Source organism: Ruditapes philippinarum, unplaced genomic scaffold, assembly GCF_026571515.1.
Source record: "Ruditapes philippinarum isolate M1 unplaced genomic scaffold, ASM2657151v2 ctg848_1_1_1_1, whole genome shotgun sequence".
Classification (NCBI taxonomy): domain Eukaryota; kingdom Metazoa; phylum Mollusca; class Bivalvia; order Venerida; family Veneridae; genus Ruditapes; species Ruditapes philippinarum.
The window spans coordinates 159,796-178,276 of record NW_026860662.1 but is presented as its reverse complement, the minus strand read 5'-3'; the positions used below and the strand labels follow the sequence as shown (position 1 = coordinate 178,276).

Here is an 18,481-nt window from a genome sequence, read left to right as displayed (position 1 = left end):
AAATAGAGAATTACAGAATCCCTAAAGAAAGCCCAACATGACAATGAAGACTTCGTGATGAACAATTTTCAACATAATTAGCGGAAACCATTCTGACACTTAAGGCCACTATGACCTTGACCTTTGACCTAGTAATTTGAAAATCATTAAGCATCATTTACATATAATGACCAATCGGTATGTGAAATATGAAGTATTTGTGATGAATTGTTTTCAAGTTAATCAGCGGAAACCATTCTGTCATAAAAGGCAATTGTGACCTTTGACCTAGTAACCCCAAAATTAATAGGAGTCATCTGCTAGTTATGATTAATAAGTTAATGAAATATTAAGACTTTGTGTTGAATAGTTTTCAAGATTATCAGCGGAAACCATTCTGACATTTAAGGCCACTTTGACCTTGACATTTATCCTAGTGACCCCAAAATTAATATGGGTCATCTACTTGTTATAGCCAATCAGTATGTGAAATATGAAGACTTTGTGATATAACGTTTTTAAGATAATCAGCGGAAACCATGTGGTCTATAGACGGAGACCGACCGACGGACAGACAGACAGACCGACATTAGCAAAACAATATACCCCATCTTCTTCGAAAGGGGGGGATAATGAATCCGTTGTACAGCATGCCCTGGTCGTCGGCACATCATATGCTCTGGTGTCGCCATATTTCAGCTTCACAGATTAATAATAACCCGTCTCACGGTGTATTTTGTGCGTAGGATATATTGTAGCATGTACAAACTAAGGATGCACGTGTTCCGACTGACGAGCACTGCGTACTCATTGGCAGAATGCTTCGGCGCAGTGTTTTATTAACTGATAATAATTCAATTTCAGTTAAAGAAAAACATACATCATTTTAGAACATTTTTTAAATACTGTTTTTGATTCACCAAAACATTTAGATCTAGATCTAGTAGTACTCATTAAAGGGACTCCACTGAGGTTTTTTCACATGATGGGACTGGAAATATTTTTTCCAGAAAAATGTACCAATTGATGTAGGTTTAGACCACTAATCTTTGTACAAAAATTCAGATCATTTGCGTACTTCGTTTTTCCAAAATAATTATTCAAATTGTAAAAAAAGAACCAAAAATGAAAAGCGTTTAAACGCTTTTCACTCAAATCAGGCTAAGAATAGCATAAAATACAATTTTCAATTTGTTTCAAACTTTATTTCTTAACTATCTTTGTATATATTTCTGTTTAAAGTGTCCCAGCTCATTTAAGTAAGAATTTCAAATGTTATGTTTTTAGGCTTTTAAACCTCAGTGGAGTCCCTTTGATTCGGAGATTATTCATTCAATTTGCCTTGGGACTTGTTGTGTACGCGTCGAAGTTGGAGTTGATCTTTTTGAATATAAAACAGCTATAAATGATTGTTGGATAAGACAATTGTATTTTACTTGAGGACCATACATCGCATTAATGGAACCACGATGAGATGACTGTCGTATGAACAATTATGCGGATGCTTCTAAATAAAAAATATCATAACATGTTAAATGCTGCTTAAGCCGGGCATGTCGTCAAGGACTGTAGTTTGCATGTCTTAGTACCGTTCATGAACAGGCTCAATCAAACCGAGCCTGCAACATTTTTAGTTTTGTAGTTTTGGGCTTTCATTATGGATTCTTTTTGGCCAGAACTTAACAGAATTTATATTCGTATAAAACTGAAATATTCGTATCTTGTTATGCGGTAAATATTATTTTGCAGTAAACTGTTCATCAATTAAGGTGATCAATCAACGTAAGAGTTAAATTGTCTGCGTGTGGGGGTTTAACAGATATAATTAACAAACAGTTCAAATAAAGTTTACTGTGATGTACCGTAATATAATTATAGTCATTATATTGTGATATACGAGGAGTGTTCTAATATTGTTCCCTCATTATATTCAACTCCAGCAGATATACAAAGTTTCAGTCTCAGTATCCAATCTTAGAGGGCATTGTCATAGTCCTTGAAGATACTGTATTATTACAGAACCGATGTATTTGCGAACATGAAAGGCATTGCTTTAGCATTAGAAACAATCAAAAGTCACAAGGGTCAGGTCAGATGAATAAGGTGGACGGATAAGCATTATGACTATTTGTTGTTTCAGAAAGTCTTGCACTATAGACACCTTGTGCAATGACGCGTTGTCATGCAGCAATCTGACAAACCTATTGCGTGTCTTCGTTTTCGAAAGTTTTTTGTTTAGTTTTCGAAGACTTTTTGTCTTGTAAAATTTAGCTTTTACAAATTTACCTTCTGAAACAATTACCGAATGGCAGAATCCTGAGCAGTAAAGAAAATGACATACACTACCTTCTTTATACTTATGGTCCTAAATCTTGTTTTTTTGTTTTCGTTTTGGCTCATACGAACGAACCTATGTTTCATCAACAGTGGCGACATTTGCAAAAGACCGTGCATTGTAATTTGGATACCGCTGAAGCAACAACTTAGCGCGTTGCACGAGAGCTTTATTTTGTTCATCGGTCAGCAAATGGGGACTCCATTTAGCACAGATTTGTATCATTTTTAAATCACGTTTAAGAGTGCCATGAGCTGCTCATAATGAAATGTCAACGATACTAGCTTTTTGCATAGTGGTTTATCTTGCATCGGTAGTAACTATTTCTTTCATTTTATTGACCACCTTGACATACATTGCTGTTTAGGTCGTATCAACTTAAAGCTAACATGTATATATACCCAAAAAACCTTCATATCCTCGTGTATTTTTGCAATATTTAACAATGTAAGGTTCTTAATACATTATTTGAATACTCCTATGCATAGTTGATTCAACTTTAGGAACAAATACAAACGCTATATATGAAAACGTTGATAGCCATTCACATTACAACGCACCCTTTCAATGAAACCAAATATAAACTATTTATACAAATTTTAGTAGCAGTAATGTGCACACAAAACAAATAAAAGCTGGCGAAAAAGATAAGTAAAATTATAACGTTCTTAAGTAAACCTTGAAAGGAAAGCTATTTAAGTTAAGGTAAAGAAACTAGAGCAGAACTTTCAATGCAATCACACATTCATCAATAATAACGCGAAAACAAATCTCTCTAAATGCTTTGGCTTGTTTCATCGTTTAAGATCTTATACTCTGTAACGGAAGCCGTTCATATTCAGTATAACATTCACAATAACATATATACATATTATATGTTATTTTGGTTTTGGAGTGATATATGTAGATATATTACCTGCTAAGATTTTATATCACCCGAGCCGTTAGGCGAGGGTGATATTTTATCTTGGCAGGTAATATATCTACATATATCACTCCAAAACCAAAATAATAATTTTATTACCCGTCTGGCTCGGTTATATCAATTTCTTTCGGGTGATCAATATCCAATCAAAAAGGCGGAAAAAATCTGGAAGGGTTATAAATATATTTATATAACCGAGCCAGACGGGTAATATACACACTAAATTTCCCCGTTGGGTACCCAACGTTGTAAACAACATGCGCGGAGGTGATGCGCGTACGGTTCGATTTTACGCGGTGTAAATTCCGATTTAAAACCACTTTTTAACTGTCAAATGATAAATATTTACCAAAGTAGAGTAATGATACATATTACCATCAGTATCGAAAACAAATATGACCTTGTGAAAGCTTGATATTAATTACAAAAAAGTGCGTTCAACAGACTACTCCTTTTCTCTTGTTTACATTCGTTAGGTACGGGAAAAATACGTATGTATTTATGTGACGTCATGTTGTGACGAAGAGGTACCCTAAAGGGAATCTTATTTCGACGTTTCATTTGAAACAGCAATGCTTTTTTAAAAAATCGTCTAAACTCGGCAGGGGAAGGGTAATAAAATTATTATTTTGGTTTTGGAGTGATATATGTGGATATATTACCTGCCAAGATAAAATATCACCCTCGCCTAACGGCTCGGGTGTTATAAAATCTTAACAGGTAATATATCCATATATATCACTCCAAAACCAAAATAACATATAATATACACACACACGTCTTCTTAGTTATAACTTTATACCGGACAAATGAGAAATGTGACAGAGCAAGACAATGAAAGTATGTTTTTATTTTGTATTAAGCCACTTTAAAGTATCTATATGTTGTTCTACAAAATTCGGTCCGGTCGAAGAACTTAGTTCAATCCCGTACAATGTTCGGGGTAGTCGATGAATTCATACATAAATCATATTTAGACTAAGAGTTGCTACTTTAAGACGGGATATTGCTATTTCAGATTTTGCATAATTAAAGGCTATGTCATGAAATTATGTTTACCCGTGTAAACTTCCCGTCAATTACGTGCAGATTATACAAAGTTCAGTATGAATGGTTGATTTATTTCATATTCTAACGTCAATGTCCTACGGTGTACTGTACCAAACTAGAGGTTATATAGTAGGGGGATATTTATTCTCTGTATCAACTGCAGGTATATTAATTAAATATTTTAAAAATGTGTGCTAAAAATCCAAAACTGTTTAGTGCAAAAAAGTTACTACATATATCTAATCGTTCACAGATTTATTTATGTAAATAAACATTCTCAAATCTGCACGTTAATAGAATTATAGAACTCCATATGAACACGTATCTGGAAAATGAATTAACAGCACGTTGTTGTTCAGTGAGTGTTCTTCTTTCAAGACAAGTTTATAATAATATTACTTAGCTAAAAACGTATACCCTGATCGTCAGTTCATTCAAGATTTGTATGTTCAATGAGTCAGAGTCTGTCAGCGAAAATGTTTCTCCACAAGGACAGTAAGGATATGTATCAAACACAATCCCTTATTCTGAATATTATGACCACCATGCTTTCAAATTTCATTGTCCCTGGTTTGATAACGACATTATGTCTTAAAGTATTATACTCAAAAGTTAACATCACCAAATAAACATGTTATGACAGTACACCATTAACAATAATGCTGTTTTTATAAGAACCATTGAAAGAAAAAAAAGCAGAACTATGAATTTAAAAAATGCTAGATTTATTTTAAATGCGCTATACAGTTATAATTTCAACATGAAAAAAGACTATTTGGTTTTTAACAACAATAACAGGTAAATATCACAGAATACACAATCACAATACTGGGAAAATAAACACTATATGTTCTCTTTCTATTAAAGTGTTCCATATCTGATCCAAACTGTGCCTATATAAAGGTAAGTAATACAATTCTAGCAAAATAACGCAATCTGAATATTTGGGTTTTACAAATACGTGTGATGTTTTATATCTTAATTTTGAAGTACCATATATAATATACAAATCCAATTCCAGCCGAAATAAAGTTACAGAATTGTTTGTAGTAGTATATGATCTTCAATTGTGTTCAGATCAGGAGCAAATTAACAATTGTTAACTGACAAGACAACGTCAGAATCATAAAATAAACCTTAATACTGTATTCTAAATAAAAAAATAACCCCTTCAAAACATTGTTCCCTTTAATGAAAGTTTGTTTCGAAAACATGAAATAAAATGCCTCCACTCAAAACTTTAAAGAATTGTGAAGTTTTAAAAGTCATACACCTGTATATATCTTGAATAATGATTTCTAGAATTTCAAACTGATATGTCAAGTTTAAACACGAGAAACAAAATCCTAAAATGAGACTGCACTCTAAAGTGTAGACATTCAGGTCAACTTCAGGTACGCAATGGTACTTCACGTTTTCATGCTATCAACATGGCATGTAAGTGTCACAATTTTGAAATTTAACAGTATTTGAATATGCAAGTAGTCGTATCATTGAGAAACAGTATTTCATAAAGATAATAATTATGATATCATAATAAATAAGAATAATATTGCAAACAAGAAACACATAAAATTTTATCACTTTCTTCACTCTGGCCCCGCCCATTGCGACACTCGACATAGATCAGTGTTGACCAAGTGAGGGCGCTTCACGGTGCTTGCTATCGGTGGCAGAAACGAAGACGTCCTTGGTCGCTTAGCAACGCGCCCTGACATTGAAATTTAAAAAAAAAGTTCATATGTTTATAAGAATTTATACAATTTAAGAGATTCAAAAAAATGACATCTAGACAAGAATTAAGACTTATACAATTTCATGATAAAATTGCAATAAATAATTGTATTTGTACATTAAATACAAATCATGAAGATGAATAATGAATCATTGATTGCTTTATTATAAAGCAAGGTTAACATTACTTATAATAACTGTCCTACATTGACAGTCGCTGTGCCATTCTTACACAACAATCACCTGTTTACTTATCTCTATAGACTATCAACTATGAAAGTCTTTATTAGCATAAAACAGCACTTCTACAATAAATAGCAAAATAATCTTTTTATGCAATGTAAAAAAGGGAAAATAAAACGAAAATGAAAACAGATCTAAAATACTATAAAATACCAAACACGTTTTGAAATTTCAAAAGAAAATGAAAACATCTCATATGTCAATTTTTTGAATAATTTATTAAAGAGATCTAATCATGTGTTTAACGCATTTAAATTGTATATGTTAAGCACTGACATTTTTATCACGTAAAACATAGATTTAATTTTACAATCAATTCGTAACTTTAATATAATTGTGAACAATATATTCCTAACTGACTAAAGTATAATTAACAAGGTGAAACAATAATAATCATTGCAAGGCTTGTGGTGGAGAATAAATGTTAAAAGACAGTCTGCTAGTGTTGGGGTCTTTAGGAGGGGCCATGGGCACATATGGTGGAGTGACAGGCGTACTAGCCGGTGTATGTGACCTATGTGACATTCTAGTCGGCGGTCTTGCCGACGGAGGTCTTGCCGACGGCGGGCGGGCAACTAACGGAACCTGTGTTTGGTTTGGTGTGTGCGGTAAACGTTGGCCGCCGTAAGCCTCTAGAATACGTTTGGCCATGACTCGATCTGAAAGTATAACATGATTACAACAACAACAAATCAACACGTCATGCAAGCCAGAGAGAAAAACAGCATGAGCAGTGGTGAGTTATAAAGTCGGGAAAATATTGACCTCCTTATACTAAATCTGTTTCTGAGTAAAATGAAAACAGTCTGTTATAAATCATCAGTTAGAAGTAAGTTTCGAAATAATTCGAGCTGTCCAGTGTGAACATTATCCATTCAAATTTATTTGTAAAGAAAACCCAATCGAACCCGCTTCCTGGAACTAACCATTATCACTGTCGTATGGGGAAACGTGGTCGAGATGATGATCATAAGTTGGCAGACAGACACACAGAAACACAGACAGATACCTTTATCACTAGGTCACTGATCACTTAATTCGAATTGTTTTACATCTTCTAAAGAAACTTCACATTTTGTGTTCACGATAGGTGTCATTTGATTTAATTTCGTGCTTTAATTGCTTTATTAACAAAAGTTAAATACATTACACAGATCTACCTAAGGTATGTCCTTGATTTTCATGAGGTAAGTAAGGTCAATATTTTCCAGTCATGTGTCAATAGTTAAAACGGCAGAAAGAAAACATGTTTAACAGTAAGTATGAAATATTTACATTCACAAGAAAGAACTGCTGTTATGATTTAGTTTAATATGGTACAACGCATGCATTTAATGTTGATAAAAAACTTTGAATTGAAAAGTGCATTGTGCACTTACTTACATATATATGCTCCTTCTTCATGACACTTTAGGAATGAATGACCATTTAGTAAATTATGTGCGTGCTTAAAAATGACATTATACAGCAAAAGCATTACAATATTTAGTAAAATTAAAAAATGATAAACACATAATTTGCTGAATTACCTTCACCGGAAGCAGTCTCGTAATATTTTCGGATAGCTTCGGCTCCTAGTTTGTGTCCGACTTCTCGGATTTGTTGAGTAACAGCATCTGAATTGTCATTATAATGGCGGTCATACGTTGTTCGGTTTCGTATATGCTTATGCCGATGTGATGCCGTTGGAACTGAAATAAATTGGATATCAACAAATTCATGAGTTATACATACATTAGATACATGTATATATTGTTGTCATTATACGCCAACAAGTTCTGGCAAGATTTCTTCATCTTTTAGAGTATCACGTGATAAAAGCTCGACCATACGACTTTAAAATTTGAACTTGATCCACCATACTGTCTGCCTTCCGGCGTGAAATAATCAAATAATAAACAATCAATCAATCAATGGTTTGGTAATGGTATGTTCTTGAAACTTGAAAGGGATAATCCAGCTCCCGAACAATTGATGCATAACGGGAAACAATGCTTTCGGTCGATCTTGAGAATGAAAGTGTGATAACTAAAACGCGTACAAAATGTAAGATTTTTTTTTAATAATCTTTATCTCATACTCGTGCAGCTTTTGCGACTCCATTAAAAAAGTATTGCACAGTCGTACTGTATATATTGACGTGACATCATGATTTTGCACTGCACAAAAATTAACATGATGTCTTAAGACAAGACGGAGATGTCTGTACTGGTTACATGGGTATGACTTTAGATTTTCTAAATACGAAATTTATTTAACTGGTAGAATAAAATAAAACTACGCTTCACAAAGGCTCACATAAATAGAGGATATTTGTTTGTTTTGCATGTAAGATTGAAATATAATTTCACTGAGTGAATACCAGATGCAATATTTTCACGAGTGGCGTAGCCACGAGTGAAAATATAATAGCTGGTGTTCACGAATGAAATATATTTCAATCTTATATGTAAAACAAATAAATTTTCTTTTTATTTCATGCTTTTTAAGTTATATTAAGTATTTCTTTACAGTTTTGCCGCGTAACGTCGCACATTTTCCTTTGTGACGTCATTATATCATGACGTCACATCATAAGTTTTGAAATATAGTTCTGTTAAATTACTGTAATTTTGTTTAATTTTTAACATGATAAATGATGACATTGACTTTCTTTTCCTAAATAAGCAAATTTATGTATGACAGCATTTATTTCTGCCTGTTATTCCATTTGGTTATGATTTTCTTTTCATACGCATTCAGATATCTAGTCCGGCTACAGTGAAAATTATATTTTATAAATGCCACTAGTGGTTTATCATAATATAACCATCTGATACATAGAGGATATTGAATGAGTGGAAGTTCAATACTGAATTTATTGCACGAGTTGAATAAAATTATATTATGCGAGCCTCTGGCGAGCATAATATTATTTTATTCAACGAGTGCAATAAATTCAGTAATGAACTTACACGAATTTAATATTCTATTTATCACATACTCAAAATAAAGACCGTTTAAAGTGAAATATGAGTCATTTTCCGTTGATGCGCCTACAGTAGAACGCTAACATTTAGCGCGTCTTTACACTGTGTTTGCAAAACGCTAATGACGTCACGTCAAAATATATGCACGGCCGTGCAATACCATATTTACGGAGTCGCAAAATCGGCACGGGTGTGTGATAAATTGTAATAAAACACTGGAAAGCATGAAATAATATGATTGTATTCAAATCGTTCAATAGTATTGAACATTGTATTGTTCAATATTATCTATATATTTTGCGAAACTGATGAACATGTCTGTATTCTTAACAATAATTTCCTCCGCCGTTTAGAACTGCATGCTTGATATTATCGTTTTGGTGAGCTTATTATAAGGCTAACGTCAATATCACATATGAATTATTTTGAATACATTCGGTCAAATTTGTCACTTGACTTTCATATCCTAGACAAGATCTAAAAGTGTCCTAGTAGATGGACTTATTAAATATATGGAGTATTGATAGCAATGTATCTAGAATGAGGGGAATGCATAGATCTACTGGCAGCAGAGTAATAACAGCAACATACAGAAGGGATCGCGTCCTAGCCAATAATTTAATACATAATGACTTAAAGCGGCAACTGAATATACCCATGTAACCAGTGCAGACCACAATCATCAGACATCACCGTATAGTCTTATCATGGTCTGCACTGCTCGCAGTTCAGTCAGCACATATTCTGAAACTTTCCCTCAACAAGATGAATGGTTTATGTCCGGATTGAAAGTTGGATGAGCCTATTTAAAAGATTTCGCGTGATAAGGGCTAAACTGGATGTAAAGAAGTATGTTCACTTACTAGTTCCACTTGCAGGTATATGTTTCTTCGTATTACTACCGTATCTGTTGGTTGGTACTTGAAGTGATTCTGGATTGGTTTGGTTCTGGTAACAGTATCTCTGAACTGAGTCCAGCGTGTATGGTACGTTCTCTTTCCAGTCTGGCGGCAGCGAATACGCTGACTTAAGATCGAAACCTGATTGTAAGATAATGTATACTTATAAAATTTACAAAGCTGAACAATAGAATAGAGATTATCAGTGATTATCGTCTAAACGCGGTCTAGTACTGTACTATGATTCAAATCCAAAATAACTGTACAAACAAGTGTACATCTGTCATCTGTCAATATAAACCTCAAACAAACCAGGTTTCTGAACAGTGTATTAATATGTTCAGTTGTTTTTTCTCAACAAAATATATCTATATTGGTTGCTGGCAACGAGTAACTTCAATCTACATGGAAACATTAAATTAATCGTTCAATTATACTCCTGCACTGAGGATGTCAATTATTTCTGTGTCATTCTGTTGTGTTGTCAATGACAGTATTGATAAAAGATCAATACACACTTCCCTTAATTACAGACATTGATCATCTGTTAGATATCCAGTGAATCATCCGGGTCAATATCATTTTCTGTACACAAATTGTTAATAAGTAAATTTAAACACTTACCTTGAGGGGAGCCCAGGAAATCGGTTTGATATGTGGACTGGCAAAGTCGTTTATGAACCTGCTTGATTTTGTCATCAGTGAGTTCCTCTGACCAACGCCCACCCTCTGTATTCCTCCAGCCTCCACGAGGAAACTTCCATACTAAAAATGACTGGAAAAGGAGGATGAAGGAAATAGAACATCATTCCAATAACATTGTTTCTTGCATAGCAGACTGGCGTTTCCGTGAGTTTTACCCATGCCTGAATTTTCATCTGGCATAGGGGGTGCCAGATGAGTCGCGTGCCAAACAACAACGTTATTTTAGCGCCATTTATGAATGAACCGCGTTAAAATGACGTCGTTTTGGGAGGGAAATATGCCTTAGGATGACGTCATTTCGCCGTTGTTATTTAAGTTGTAAGTTCATACGCTATTGTAAGAAAATAGTTATGGATGAAATGACTTTTATTTCCATGAACATAAATCATATTAAGGTAAACCATTTTAAATATGAAATAATATGGCAGAATATGCATGAAAAAATATCTTTCATATGTTTGCGGTTCGGATCGGAATATCCGTCCCTCGGGAACCCGCCCATGGGCGGTAACTCGGCAAGCCTCGTTACCGCCCAATGGGAGGGTCCCCTCGGGACGGATATTCCGGTCCGAACCGCAACATATGACAGATATTATTATTACAACAAAACCGATTGCATGAAAGTAAAATTACACTAAACGAAATAATACAGTCATAGAATATGTAGAATATGGCCTCGTGGCCTAATGGATAAGGCGTCTGACTTCGAATCAGAAGATTGCGAGTTCGAGTCTCGTCGGGGTCAATTTTTTTATTCATTTTCATATTTTTTATATTTTAAACTTATCGAGTTGAATTTGAATACTTTAAAAGTGTTTAATGGTAAAAATACATTATTGTTTTCATCCGTTTAAATTTATGTGTACTAGTTACATCCACAAATATTGTAAAAGAATATATACATGATATAGCTTTAAGATTTTTATATATCGTACCTGTGGTGGGTGTGGGTTATTGGCTCTGTTACCGGAACTGGAACCAGGTCTCAGTGGTGTTACAGGTCTCGCTGGCTTGTTTTTAAACTCGGTTTCATAGTGGGTATCTGGCCCAGGGCCCATTTGTGGGGCAAATCCTTGTGACGTCATCGGTCTTTATAAATAAAAAAAATTAATGTTTCAACGAAAAAATCATAGTTACAACAACAGTATTTATATAAAGAAACCAAATGTGTATAAATTTACTTTAACTGGGGGACCATCTCGCTCCTTTCAGAACCATGAAAAAACTTCAACTTGTTCAAAATACTTCAGCCCGTGTGATTAAACGTACATCTAGGAAAGATCATATTACACCAGTGATGAAAGATCTTCATTGGCTGCCAATCGAATATAGAGTGAATTACAAGATCTTATTACATACTTTCAAGTCACTGAAACAACAATCTCCATCATATATGCAGGAAATGATTCAAGTTTATTCCACTTCCCGAAATCTGCGCTCTTCAAATGCACCTGTACGATTAGTGCAACCAAAAACTAAACTGAAATTTGGTGAAAGGAGTTTTTTCGGCATCAGCTCCTAAGCTATGGAATTCACTACCAAGTCATCTAAAAAACTGTAACACAGTAGAAAGTTTCAAAAAACATCTTAAACACACTACTTCAATTTAGCTTATGGAAAATAATCAGTGACTGTTATGAATGAATTTTATAAACAGTGAATACGAAGTATCTGTTATTTGAACATTAGTTTTATTAAAAAGTTTTTTTTTTAAACAAACAATTTTTAAATCAATTTAGTATTTCTATTGTTTTATAACGATGATTTAGCAAGATCTTATCTATTATTATAAATCCATTGCTAGCATTTTTAAGCACAGAATATTTCTCTTTTTTTAAATAAAAAAAAAAAAAAAAAAAAAAAAAAAAAACTAACATTGATTTATCATAATAATTTACATGTGTTATATAATATATGGCTCGTGAATGCAGAGGGGTCAGATTTCAAGAATGTTTAGTGTTAAGGTGTGGGGCGTGGCCCTTTCCTCCTGTGGTGATAATAGTGATGTCATCCTGGGGGTCTGCATGCGCTGTGGGGAGGTATCTGACTCCCTCGGTACTGGACCTTGGTGTAGCAGTACTCATGCTATCCAGGTTCGTTAGGTTCAATATTCTTTTAGTCTGATGTCGCTGTATTCATTCTTTTATCAATCGTTCATATATTTTCTGTTGTAAAGTATGACAACAAAACAATGAAAATCATCAATATGCATTTAAAGTAGCTTTTAATATTTATTTATGAGTTTATGTTAAAAGGCACATTATTTCTTACACATTTATATATTGAAGACAATTTTAATGTATGACATAATATTGTAAAGTGAGTTTTAAGGATCTTTAAGTTATATTGTATTAATATGTAAAAATAATTCCATAATTTATACTTTTAATTAGTTAATGCAAAATATTTTTAATGTTCATAATCCTGTTCATTTATATTGTTTTAGACATATATGATTGATGTAAAGCGCCTTTGGACATTTTAATGAAAAGGGCGCTATATAAATGTGGTATTTATTATTATTTATATTATATTATTATTATTATTTTATTTATTATAATAGATTAACCAGCATGAATTTATGTGGTGGAGATATTCACTCCGGATCACGGCAGTTAGCCATATTTAATTTACCAGATCACAATTCAGCCACCGCATCGCTCCCGGCAGGCTGACAAGTCATTTACCAGTACTGGTTGCCTTCACTTTGACAAGGAACTGGTAGCTTACATGTATACAGTGCGAATGACCGTTGAAATGATTTCGTGATCAGTCACAATGAACGAGTCATTCTATTTACAGTCCAACACTCTACCTAATGAGCCAACCGGACGGATCTTTTTACCAGTATATAATAAACGCCATTATTCCATTGCATTGCCATATATTATTTCATTTTCCTCTATATATTACATTAAAAGTCTAACTACGACCAACTTAAATTTCATTACTAACAGTACATACATTTATGTACTCGTCATAATTTTATAATGATATTTACATATGTATTTTTTTTTAGAAATCTCCAAAAAGATGAGTGGTCAGTATAAAAAGTTAAAAAAGAGTGTAATAACATGACTTACCTTAGAGCGACGGTATCTATAGGTTGTTTAAGGGGGTAGTCTCTGTTATATGATGTTTGATACGGACTGAGAAAATTTTTCGAGTGGTCTGCACCTGAAATATGATATGTTTTAAACACTCTCTAATCTCGAAATCTCATTAATATTCTATTCTTAACAAGTGCAAAATAAACACTTTACCCCTAGCGTGTTTACATGAATAAATTACAACCTGTATTAATTTATACAATCGTTTATTTCACTATAACAAGATCTGAAGGGCTCTACTTTTTAATCTTTGAAACGTTGGGATTTATTACAATTTTATAAGGTTGTGTTGCGAAATCCTTTCTTGAGAAAAATTAATAGATTATCACAGATAAGAAGATTATCGAGCTATTATAAATACTGAAAATAAAACTTAATGTAAACGCCGGGGAGTAAACAAAATATTTACATTAAGAAATATTTTAATTGTTTAAAACTCATAAATCTTGTAACGACAAACAAGTTTCGAATCCAGCTTGTGATTCACACGGATACCTTGTCACACAATATCTTTCATGAATCTTTTATGTTGTAATAAATTGTGCAATGATTATTTACAAATACTTAAACAGAACACAAGTTAGAGTGTGCGTTCTTGTCGCTTTTTTCTCTCTCTCAAATCCCGACAAAAATCATACATTCTAAATCAGTTGGCAGACTGACTCCTGGATAAAACGATTATTAAATTATAGAATAATACAAGCTATGTAGAAGAGGATTATTGTACGTAAGGGGCGCCAATTGAACTTGATATATCCCCTTAAAATATAACGTGAAATATCAAAGCAGCATGGAAATAAATGAAATCATTTTTGAACCACGATTTCAGCATTTGTTACAAATATTTATATTGTTTGATTTAATGCTGAGATGACGTTATTATTGAATAGTCACGATATATTGTAACATTATCTGTTTATTATAACATTATATAGTTGATTTGTACTATAGATACCTCATAACCATCTGATTTATAGATCTAAACAATCAATATTAATATCATTAAATGATATATTAATTAAATAAATACAATCGATGCTCTAATGTAATTATTGGCGATTGCATAAGATTATTGGAAGACATGCATATTTAAGTAGAATATACATTAATACTTCATGAAGCTAAATGTTTATCAGATTTTTTACAATAATAAAAGCAACTTGAATGATAAAATAACGTATATTTTATGTTTATTGTATACATGCAGTTTGCTTTATGGATTGTTAAATCGCAAATATAGTACTTTAAAATACATTATATTATACCTGTTTTGAAACCATCCATTATTTACTATATGTAATTAACACGACATTTATAATCATTGCCATATGAAATATTGTTTTAAATACATTCTAAAATACATGGTCAATTCAATAACTATTGTAATTGAAAAAATTATTATTCATACAATACGATTAGGATCTATTCTAAAGTTCTATTGTAAACATATAGTTTATATTATACAGGTCTTTAATCTATAATCGTTTAGTGTATAGCGCTCTAATGAAAACTTAAACAAATATTTTGTTTCGTTGTCGTTTAAATATATACGGTTTAAGTGTCGTCTGGTTTAATAGAAATGGTGTCTTACCAAGCATTGGGGCGGCTGTATATGGGCGTTTCACCGTACTCCGTTGAACAGTGTCTCCTAAACTTATAGAATTTAATAATTCCAAACATTTTGCTTTGTCGTTAAATGAATCTGTCTTTTCATAGAATTTTCGTAAGTCTTCAGAGAGCCCTGGCCCTATGGTGTCCTCACCGAGCTAAAACAGAATCAATACGGTAAAAACCCCTTGGTCGTTTAAACGATAATTTCCACGCGGATATCATTTCATGATATTAAAATATATTTATTTCTTACCCTCGTTTCCGTATTTAACATTGTGTAATTTACAGGACCTGACATAACTGCAGCTGTCGCCATTTTTATTTTAACCCCTGACCTTTTATTTACCGATAGTTTGATTGGTTATTTTGATGCACGTGACTGCACATGTAGTTTACAGTTGTCAAGCAGGTTGTTAACGTAGAGCTATCGACTTTTGATAAAGACGCTAACATAAACGTATTTCAATAAACCCATATCGAGTTAATGTTAGCAGATGACATGTCTTAAATAATTAAGCGTTTTATAGTTGTCGCTTTCATATCAAACACAATAGTATGGCATTCAATACCATCTACTAACTCTTTGTATATGAAATAGATTTCTTAATCTTTGAAACGTCGCTGTATGACACGGAATGTTTATTAATTTCTGAATTTGCGTGATTTCAGATTTGAGAGAAATAAAGATATAGAATCTTGTTTCATTGCGACGGTTTTAATAAAAACAATGAATGACTCAACTCAACAATAAAGTTGTTTTGTATTTTATTACAAATCACTGAAAGACGTTAGTTCTAATTGAAAGGTCTACGGTTCAGCAGCCGCCCCAGATTCACACTTTTAAAATTTACTTTCAAGACAATGATTTTCCCCCCTAACCTTTCTTTTGCCTAGATAACATTTTATAAAGTTTAACTCATTATAGATCAATTGCTTAATAAAAAACGATTTATTTACATAGAGATAATTAATTGTTGAAACCGACAACAACCGGTTTTAAACATAACAAGATGTACAAGAAGAGCACTCAGCTAGTTTAATGGTAATATGAGTAGTGAATTAGATATACATAAAAGTGTGCACTATACTTACAAAAATTGATTTAAATCACTCTGTATATTGCATCGCTTAAAATCCAAAAGGTAGCGTGGCCGAGCGGTCTAAGGCGCTGGTTTTAGGCACCAGTCTCTTCGGAGGCGTGGGTTCGAATCCCACCGCTGCCAATTATTTTTTCTTTTTTTTGTGTGTAATTTTTTTTTTACATTTCATATCTGTATTAATACCGTTATAATGTAAATTCAAGAGCAATTGCTTACCTCAAATGTACTGATGTTATTCAAATGAAATGTTTTGACACACAAACATATTAAAAAAATCAAATGGTTTCAATAATATATAATTTTTAAAAAAAATCAGATATTTAGTTTATAAATATCAATAAATGTTGAATGTCTTATTGCCGTGACTCCGAGATTAATTTACCTCACAGAATATGGGTTGAAACAGCACAATTGTATTCCTATCTATGATTTTACTTTCTATAAGACAAAATGGAACGTATTTCAACATACAAATGAATCTTAAGATAAGCTCTTGAAAAATGCAAATTGCAGAACGGCTTACCTCAAATTGGTTTAATACCGACACATCTAATTAATGTTCAGTCATTCAAGTAAATTCGCAATCCGACTTCCGAAATGTCTATACGTTAACTGTAGGATTCGTTTTAACTACTTTACTATTCATGTTGCTAGGGAATATATTTCCAACAAAGGATTAATTAATTCTTGCTTCATTAAATAATCATGACAGCAAATGCTTAGATAGATACGAAATGATTCTCCAGGACCGGCTGTATAACTACTAGATTGGTCTATATGCCTCGACACTAGTTGCAATATAGGGCTGAAACATATTTGCAAATGGAGATTGAAATTTTAACAATATTTATAATCTTACTTCATACATGCGCTGCTCTCTGCCCCAGTAATAACTGTCCACGACGCCGTCTTTTCTCCTACTCGGGCTTAGCAACATGAACGTCAAATGTTTTTAATTTAGCGATGTCAACAATGGTGTTACGTCACAAATGCGCCAAACTTAAGACGTCAGTATACACGACGTCATTAACGTTCAATTTGATACAATATTGAATAAGTGTAAGTTTAAAGCTGCATTTTATAAATTTCATAAAACAGAAACAGATACATTTCGTTAATAAAATGTGTTTCATATCGAGTCCCCAAAACAAAACAAAAACATAGTCTTTAAGTAGCAATCCGAATCCAACGGTATATAACGGATGTTTTCATACAAATGTCATGCAAATTTAATCTTCTTTCATTAGCTGAATACTCTTTGCCGCATGCACCGTGAAGGAATAATGGCAACTGATTGCTAGCACACCCTTATTAGATGGGGGAAATCAGGCATTTCACTGTGGTGTTTCGATCCCTGAGCGCATACACGGGCTACTTATAGGCCTCGTTTGCATGTTAAAATTCGTATACGAACTTTAGTGTTAACATGGAATTCTCCTTTTAAAATCATCACTTACGTTCAATATTTGATTAGATTTTCAACATTACCGTTATAAAGGTTAATGGAACTGTAGAATGCTTGTTTTCTAGTTCTACGGCGAAATATATTTACTCATCACAAGGCCGTGCCGATTTTGCGACTCCTTAAAAATGGTATTGCACGGCCGTGCATATATTTTGACGTGGCATCTTTTTTTTGTAATACAAACATAGTGTGATGTTTGCGTTACATCATATGCGTGTCAGTGAAAAAATGATTCTTTGCACTTTTAAATGTCTTTATTTTGGGTATGTGATAAAAAGAAATTATATTCGTGTACGTTCATTACTGAATTTATTAAACTCGTTGAATAAAATAATATTTGCTCGACAGAGGCTCGC

General features: G+C 33.0%; 1 protein-coding gene and 2 non-coding genes across 5 annotated transcripts; 2 read left to right on the top strand and 1 right to left on the bottom strand.

Moving 5' to 3' along the window:
* Positions 1-4,993: 4,993 nt before the first annotated feature.
* On the bottom strand, positions 4,994-17,655 carry LOC132712940 (testis-expressed protein 26-like). Of its 3 annotated transcripts, none has more exons than XM_060695376.1 (8): positions 17,520-17,655; positions 15,541-15,715; positions 13,923-14,016; positions 11,775-11,928; positions 10,759-10,909; positions 10,099-10,275; positions 7,796-7,957; positions 4,994-6,000 (listed from the first exon to the last, which is right to left on the bottom strand). In XM_060695376.1, the coding sequence occupies exons 1-8, from the start codon at positions 17,595-17,597 to the stop codon at positions 5,879-5,881; spliced, it is 1,113 nt and encodes a 370-aa protein (XP_060551359.1). In that variant the 5' UTR covers positions 17,598-17,655; the 3' UTR covers positions 4,994-5,878. The 3 variants fall into 3 exon arrangements, with proteins under 3 accessions (XP_060551359.1, XP_060551357.1, XP_060551358.1); XM_060695374.1 differs by lacking the exon at positions 4,994-6,000 and adding an exon at positions 6,293-6,925 and having other exon boundaries at positions 17,520-17,651; XM_060695375.1 differs by lacking the exons at positions 4,994-6,000; positions 17,520-17,655 and adding exons at positions 6,293-6,925; positions 15,814-15,964.
* On the top strand, positions 11,512-11,584 carry Trnar-ucg (transfer RNA arginine (anticodon UCG)). The gene has a single exon. It is a non-coding gene; the product is annotated as a tRNA-Arg (tRNA).
* Trnal-uag (transfer RNA leucine (anticodon UAG)) lies at positions 16,702-16,783 on the top strand. The gene has a single exon. It is a non-coding gene; the product is annotated as a tRNA-Leu (tRNA).
* Positions 17,656-18,481: the final 826 nt, after the last annotated feature.